The sequence below is a fragment of the Pygocentrus nattereri genome, chromosome 28 (assembly GCF_015220715.1).
Source record: "Pygocentrus nattereri isolate fPygNat1 chromosome 28, fPygNat1.pri, whole genome shotgun sequence".
Lineage (NCBI taxonomy): Eukaryota > Metazoa > Chordata > Actinopteri > Characiformes > Serrasalmidae > Pygocentrus > Pygocentrus nattereri.
The window spans coordinates 1,478,308-1,486,816 of record NC_051238.1 but is presented as its reverse complement, the minus strand read 5'-3'; the positions used below and the strand labels follow the sequence as shown (position 1 = coordinate 1,486,816).

Genomic DNA, 8,509 nt, shown 5'->3' with positions numbered 1-8,509 from the left:
GCTTTAGATGAAAAGCTTCTTTCCCTCCTTTTTCACACTCAGAGTATATTTTGCTTACTTGTGCTGTTATTTTCTGTTGGTCATTTTGAGTCATTTGTGTGTTTGAATGAGTAATATTGCCATAATTATTTAATAAAGATGAAAACATCGATGCTTCCCTTGCGCCCTTGTTTTAGCTCCCTAGCTAGTGATTCCCTACGAAGGGAGCATGCGCTCGGTTGGTGACGCGCCCCGTCGCTCTCGCAGCGTCATATCCTCGCGATAGTTAGCAGAGGTCGCTGTAGTGAAGCATGGAGCTGCCCGGGCTTCTGCTGTTGGTGACCGGCTTTCTGCGCTCAAACTGCGCCGCAGGTAAACACGCGTTCCAGCTTCTTCCGGTTCTCTCAGCGGGTCTGCAGGGTGGGCGGGTTAGCGCTGGGGCTGCGTTTCGAGCCGAGCCGAGAGCAGAACCGGAGCAGAACTGTCAAACAGCAGCAGCACATGGTCCAGAGCTCAGACTGGCGCTGGAGAATGAATGGCTGAGCTGAGTCTGCAGGACTGGACTGAGAATGGCCGCGTCTGTGAAGTTTGGGTCCATCTGCGTTCATTTTCTCACAGATTTAGAGCATATGAGCAGACACATCACTGCTTACCTGCTCCCTCACCTTTCTGACCTTGACCAGGTGACCCCACAGTGTTCCAGGTGGATGTTAGGAACGTCTTCTGTGAAGTTTGTGTGCATTTGCAATTGAATTAGTCACAATTTGAGAGCATACGGACAGACATGTTACTCCCTAGCTGGTCCTTCACCTTTCTGACCTTGACCAGGTGACCCCACAGTGTTCCAGGTGGATGTTAGGAACATATTCTGTGAAGTTTGTGTGCATTTGCAATTGAATTAGTCACAAATTGAGAGTATATGGACAGACTTGAGTGCCTACCTGCTCCCTTCCTTTTCCCACCTTGACCAGGTGACCCCACAGTGTTCCAGGTGGATGTTAGAAGAACATTCCGTGAAGTTTGTGTCCACGTGAGTTCACTTTGAGAGTATATGGACAGACACATCCCTGCTTACCTGCACCTGTGCTTCCCATGTTAGGAGACCATTCTTTAAAGTTTGTGTCTTTTTATAAGTGTTATTACAATTTGAGAGCGGTTACTCCCTAGCTGGTCCTTCACCTTTCTGACCTTTACCAGGTGACCCACAGTGTTCCAGGTGGATGTTAGAAGAGCTTTCTTTGAAGGTTTTGTCCATTTGCATTCATTTTGGCAAGCAAATTGAGAGTATATGGACAGACATGTCATGTCCTGCCTGTTCCCTCACCCTTCCCAACTTAACCAGGTGAGCCATAAGGTTCCAGGTGGGTGTTAGGAGAACAAAAGACCTTCACCTTTCCCACCTGAACCTGGTGATGTGATGTTCCAGGTGGGTGCTAGGAAAGCATTCTATGAAGTTTGTGTCTAATTGTATTAGTTTTCTTATAAATTGAGAGTATGTGGACAGACACACGAGTGCCTACCTGCCCCCTGACCTTTCTCACCTCAACCAGGTGACCCATAAAGTTCCAGTTGGGTGTTAGGAGAACGTTCTGTGAAGTTTGTGTCTGTTTGCATTTATATTCTCACAATTTAAGAGTCCTCCTCTGGTCAAAAAAACGAAAAACTGCAAACATGAAGATCTGCCGTTTTGTCCTGACGACAACAAAATAATTGAAATAATATGAGCCCAGCTGATGAAGCATGAACTCTTAATAATGCAGCGTGAAGAAATGCAGTAATTGCAAAAGTGCTGCCATGTGTGCATAACATAAAAACACTGAGGGCGAAAAGTAAAGCGACACAATCAGACACTTTCATACAGTGGTCACCTCTTTGTTGGCTATAAGTGAAACTGAGTCTGGGCTGTGACTCTGTGGCTCTACTGGACATGGAAACTGCCTTTCTTTTGTCTAATCTGTCTTATCTTTGGCCTGCTGTTTGCAGTTTGTACCTCACACATAGTGCTGTGTACAGTGTTTTGCAGTGGGGGGCACAGTATGTTGCCGTGTGGGTGGCACAGTGGGGTGTAGTATAGAGATTATCACAGTATACCATGTTAGAATAGTTCAGAGAATATTAGTGTAGTGTAATACAGTGTTGTACTGTGTTATGTAGGGTGCATTACGTTGTTGTTGTTGTTGTTGTTGTTTGTATGTGTGCAGGTGTAGGACAGTGTAGTCTGGAGGAGTTTCCTTGCACTGCAGACGGGGTCCACCATCCTTCCTCTTCCAGCTGTGTGTCTCTCTCCGTGGTGTGTGACGGCCAGCCGGACTGTCAGAATGGAGCCGATGAGCGACCGGAGAAATGTGGAGGAGCAAAACCAAAGTCCTGCCGCAGCTCTGAGTTTAGCTGCTCTAACGGGCGGTGCGTGCCACACTCATGGAGATGTGACCACTACAGAGACTGTGAGGATGGCAGTGATGAAGACAACTGCAGTAAGATGTTTTTAGATGTATATTTGGTTGTGTTTATGTAACCATGTTCAGAAGCACAAACTGTGCAGCTGCCAATGAGCTGTTGTCTCTGTACGTCTAAAAGGTGGATAATAGTGATGCAGCATTGGTGTTGATACTGACATTCAAATTGTTATCAGTTATGGGGAAACCGATAACTTCTAAAACTTCTAAAGTGTGCATTTGCACCAGTGGGCAGCACTTCGGCGGTGTGGGACGACAAGCGGTAGTTTTTGTTGTGAAGAGCCGCTAACAGAGCCGCTTGCCTGAATGGCCGAGCTGCTTGTTTCAGTATCACTCATCTGCCGCTGTGTGGTCACTCACAGTCCGAGTTAATGTTACCGAGGCAGTGGAAGGACCTGCTGGACTCTCTGCTTAATGATAGCATTTAGACTTGATTTAGCCTTTAGCATAGCAACCCACTAGCCGGGCCTGTGCGTCCAGCCTGCGGTGCGTCTCCGTCAGTCAGCTGTATCAGTGAGCAGTGGGGTCTCACGGCCCGTCAGAAGAACTCTTAAAGTCGCTGATGCTGACAGCGTGAGAGACGGTGATGTTGATGGAACTGATGCTCAGAGACGCAGCACGAGTGAACAAGATGCTCGTATCAGACAAACGACTCGAGAAATTTGGTTCAGCTCGGTTTTCAGCCAGAGAAGCTGCTGTGTGCTGATGTATAAACACTGTTCAGCTCTCTTTAGAACTGTTTTAGTAGTTTACATCTCCAGAAGTTGTTAAACATGGTTCTTATTACTAATTCTATACAATAAATAAACAAATACATTTTCTTAAGCGTCTAATAAATAATCAAACTAGTAAAAGCCACGTAGCCAAGCTGGGTGTGTTTTATTTGTGATAGAGAACACACGCATTTTCTAAGCAGCAGGGGGTGCTGGAGCCTATCCCAGCGGTCATCGGACGGAAGGCAGGATACACACTGGACAGGTCGCCAGTCCATCGCAGGGCAGACAGACGCTGTCACTCACACCCAGGGGTAATTTAGCACGTCCAGTTGGCCTGACTGCATGTCTTTGGACTGTGGGAGGAAAACCCGGGGAACCTTGAGGAAACCCACGTAGACACGGAGAGATGATACAGAACATATTCTACCAAAATAAAATGTTTTAAGATTGTAATCGTATAAATACCAGGATTTATAGGTGTAGAGTTAGTAGTATAGAGTTAGTTTGAGCCGATACTAAAGGATCAGGAATCAGTAACGGGAAAAGTTGGTATCCGTGCATCTCTATGCTCAAGTGTCTTTATTACAGCATAGGCTGTTCCAGTTTAGAAGAGAAAAGCACTTGGACACACAGCTGATGGATTTCAACACCAAACACTAATATATTGTCGCTGTCCAATGAAAAACGAGTTTCTCCAAAATACGAGCCTTACAGGACAGGCCAAGAACACACCTTTCAGTGTAGATCAATGGAAAGAGATTTTGTTCCAAGTGATTTTTACACAAAGGACAGCTGTCGTTTGATGAAATGTAGAAAACTAAAAATCAACAAGATTGGAAATGCATGGGTTTCATTGGACAGCAGCGATATGGAAGTTGTGTTTCAGCTGTTAAACTCAACAAGTAGTGCATTCCAGCACAGCACTCACCACTGCAGGTATCAGTGCTGAGCAGGGAGAATCAAATGGCGTGCTGAGAATGGGCAACCATCCAAATAATACCTGCTCTGTGGGGGTCCTGTGGGGGTCCTGATCATTTCAGAGTGTATAGAGAAGCAGTTGGACTGCAGCCTGTAACTGAAACTACAGAGTGCAAAGTTTGAACACCTCTGATCAAATTGCGTGCTTTGTTGATTTAGTTAGTAAGTTAATACATTTTCTACAGGGAACACACTAAAATGACACTTCAGTGCAAATTTCAGTTTTTTTGTTGAGTTTAATATATTGGGGAAAAAAATAAAACACAAAAATTATGCAGTGTAACTTTTACACACTTTACATTTTACAGTTACACTTTTCTTGTTAATGTTCCCCAGTATGTTAAATTCAGCTGTTACATCCACTTTTAAAGTCAAAAGGCTGTTTTCTCTTTTTCTTCTTTGCCAAAAAGTTGCACCTTATTTAAAATTAACGTGAACATACAGTAACCACAGCTTCAGTCACCAGGAGTTACCTCTAGGTACCTACATCAAGCTTCCTTCCTTCAAGGAAATCCAAAGAAAAATAAAATAGACTCCTTTATTAGCTCCCTAGCTGAAAAAGGGATCAAAAATAACACCACCCAGCCGTACAGCTCCGTCAGTCTTAGTCCATCATTAATATAGATAGAACTGCTGATTCACCCTTTAACCCTGAAGATCAGCGCAGAATGCTGGTCACCATAGCAACACAGACAACAGTCTCACCCTGCTAGTAGATACGAAACGGCAAAGAGAGAGATTTAAGACGGACGTCGATCATTCGGAGATTAATGCACTTATTAGTGTTTATAATCAGCCCGGCTGGTTTCCTCATACGTTTAATCTGCTGTGACAAACTGAAACACTAAAAAGTCACAAAGCTGAAGTTTGTCGTTCACCACAATCTTCTACCTTAAATGTTGCAACAGCTATATTCTGGTGCCTCAGGCCCCACTTAAGGTGGAACGGGAAAATTCTAACGAGACGCTGGCGAATGAGAAGCAATTTCAGCTTCGGGAAAATGTCCAGTGAGGCATTTTACAAGAAACTGTTCTACTTTTGTGGAAAACTTTCCTGCTGGAGATGTGAGAAAAGCAGCTATAGCTGAGCTAAAGCTTAAAGCAGAGCAACGCATGTTTTTTTTTTTACTATTAGATTTTTGGCCAGTACTAGTACATTAGCACATACTGAGACATATTTATAGCCAAGATGGTAAAATGGACATAAAATAATTTGGATTGGGACCCCTGACCTACACCAAAGAACAACGAGCCCAAACTGCCGCGACTGAGGCGTCTGCTGCCAGACTGAAACACCCAAAGCAGTTACTGTTCATTGGTCTGGGCCTTTTTAGCGTCGTGGACCTCAAGGCTCAATCATATGTGACCTCCTGCGCTGTGCCAACCCCCAAGACTGGAATGTCAGTCTGAAAGATAAACAGGTTCGAGAAACATTATAGAATAAGTCCTAGGACGTAGCACCCTGCATAAAGAATAGTGGTGCATTAAAATATGTTCTGTGTAGATGACAGAACGTCAGTTGACCAGAGGCTCCCAAACTTTTGCACATGACTGTACATGGCAAGTGGACTTTGTAGTGCGAGCAGGATTAATCTGCTTAGAAAGAAAAGACGGATTTAGGTTCCCCGGGGCTTTAAGAAGTGGAGTTCTGGAATAACTGAAGCATGTCTGAAGCCCCTCCTCCTTCCAGTCTACCTTCTGTTTCTTGTGCCTTAGGACCTTTTAGAGATGCACCAATATCACTTTTCCCTACCAATACTGATACCTGATCCCGGAGTACCGGCCCATACTGAGTGCTGGCACCAGTGCTACCTCTGTCTAACCTAACTCACCTAGAAGTCCTGATATTTATACAGTTACAATTTCAATAATTTATTTTGGTAAAAATCTGTTCTGAATTACAAATTGAACACAATGTCTGGCTACATGGCATTTACTTGGATTATATTTTTAGGATAACTTATATTTGTTTGTTTACTGTATATATTGTTTATTTTTCTTTATTTTTATACTATAAATATTGTGTAAAACAGTTCTAAACAGAGCTGAACAGTGTTCAGATAAACCTGTGGTGTTTACACATCATCACACAGCGGCTTCTCTAGCTCTCTAGTGCTGCTACACGTCCAAATTTCTCAGGTCGTTTCTCGCTTGCACTGCATCCCTGAGCGTCAGTTTGGTGAGATCACCATCGTTGTTTCTGAGTGGGTTTGTGAGTGATGAAGCTGACCGATGTAGGTGCGCTGCAGGTGGAGCACAGGTCCGGCTGCTATTTAGGTTATACACAGTTATATACAGTTAGCAGCTATGCTAAAGGCTAAATCAAGGCCAATCATGATGCAGAGAGTTGGGCGGTTCCTTTGGCTCTCTCAGTAACTATAACTCCGACTGTGAGTGACCACACATTGGCAGATGAGCGACACTGAAAGAAGCAGCTCGGCCGTTCAGGTAAGCGGCTCTTCGCGACAAACGCTGCCGTTCCAGATTCTGCCGTGAGACGCTGTATGACACACTTACCTATAGAATTTAGTCTGTGCTTTATTCCTTGTTTATAGACCACAGTGTGGCTATTTGGATGAGATTAGTTGTGTATGAGAAGATGGGTTAACGCGGGTTTCACAGGACGTCTCCAGGGTTTAGGAGCAGTTCACACTGGTTAAGAAACCTCGGTGTAAATGACAGAAGAGATGGGAGCGGCTGCTCGAGTCACAGCCCGGCTACGACGCAGAAATGAGTAGAAGACGCATCAAAACGTTTGATTTAGCTGTTATTCTGTTTCTGTTCTAAACATCTGTCCATCAGTGAAGACGGTGTGTCACAGCCAACATCACCCCATAAAATCAAACGGCTCTCTCTCATTTTTCATCTCTCTCTCTCATTTTTCATCTCTCTCTCTCATTTTTCATCTCTCTCTCTCATTTTTCATCTCTCTCTCTCTCTGTCTCTCTCTCTGTCTCTCTCTCTGTCTCTCGCTCGCTCTCTCGCTCGCTCTCTCGCTCGCTCTCTCTCGCTCTCTCTCTCGCTCGCTCTCTCGCTCTCTCTCTCGCTCGCTCTCTCGCTCGCTCTCTCGCTCGCTCTCTCGCTCGCTCTCTCGCTCTCTCTCTCTCTGTCTCTCGCTCTCTCTCTCGCTCTCTCCCGCTCTGTCTCTCTCTCTGTCTCTCTCCCGCTCTGTCTCTCTCTCTGTCTCTCTCCCGCTCTCTCTCTCTGTCTCGCTCTCTCTCGCTCTCTCTCTCTGTCTCGCTCTCTCTCGCTCTCTCTCTCTGTCTCGCTCTCTCTCGCTCTCTCGCTCTGTCTCTCGCTCTGTCTCTCTCTCTGTCTCTCGCTCTGTCTCTCGCTCTGTCTCTCTCTCTGTCTCTCTCTCTCTCTCTGTCTCTCTCTCGCTCTCTCTCTCTGTCTCGCTCTCTCTCGCTCTCTCTCTCTGTCTCGCTCTCTCTCGCTCTCTCTCTCTGTCTCGCTCTCTCTCGCTCTCTCGCTCTGTCTCTCGCTCTGTCTCTCTCTCTGTCTCTCGCTCTGTCTCTCGCTCTGTCTCTCTCTCTGTCTCTCTCTCTGTCTCTCTCTGTCTCTCGCTCTCGCTCGCTCTCGCTCTCTCTGTCTCTCTCTCTCTCTGTCTCTCTCGCTCTCTGTCTGTAGGTCAGAATGAGTGTGAGGTGAATAACGGCGGCTGTTCTCACATCTGTCTGGATCGGCCACTGGGCTTCGTGTGCGATTGCCCCCCCGGCATGCGGCTGCTGCAGGACACTCACTGTGAAGGTGAGAGGAGCTTTTGAGTGAGAACTTCAAGTTCAGTCAAGCTCAGTGCTGTAATACTAAATCAACTGCATCAACCACAACCACCTACATCCATAAGACCACACAGACACAATGCAGCGTCAGGATTCCTGTGAGTCCTAAAAGGGAAATTCCACCACGTTGTTGAAATTTCTGCCTCATTCAATGGCTGCAAAATAAAAAAGGAGAAATTAGCCGGTGATAAAGGTGATGTCATATTTCTCATTATGAGGTTGTTGGTCATTTGCTTGTTTTGAGAAGTATTGCAGATAATTTTGCTCATTTTAAGAAATAATATTTAAAGCAAGTAAATGATCTTAAATTAGATAAAATGACTGAATATTCTTACAGGAATCTGATAATGAGAAATATTACATATATTGACTAGATGTAAGACCTTTTCCCTTAAGCTGTTATTGTTTTTGCAGTGTGAGGGGTAAACAGAGAGAATCAGAGGGTTTAGTGTGAACTGGTTCAGATGACTTTACAGTGGTGGTGATGGGAACCAGGCGTCGCCATGACTACAACACAGATATAGACGCTTTATTTACCATCCAGAACCACCAGTGATGGTTATTTAATATCTAAAAATGATAATTGTTTTACTGTGAGA

At 45.0% G+C, this 8,509-nt stretch overlaps 1 protein-coding gene across 1 annotated transcript in view; it reads left to right on the top strand.

Moving 5' to 3' along the window:
- The first annotated feature begins 264 nt into the window (after window positions 1-264).
- The window catches only part of LOC108410948 (very low-density lipoprotein receptor-like), a 44,092-nt gene continuing 35,847 nt past the window's right edge, over window positions 265-8,509 (top strand). The window contains exons 1-3 of the mRNA XM_017682286.2: window positions 265-351; window positions 2,181-2,453; window positions 7,759-7,878. Of these exons, the coding sequence (XP_017537775.1) occupies window positions 291-351; window positions 2,181-2,453; window positions 7,759-7,878 (454 nt within the window). The 5' untranslated portion in view covers window positions 265-290. The remainder of the gene's footprint in view (window positions 352-2,180; window positions 2,454-7,758; window positions 7,879-8,509) is intronic.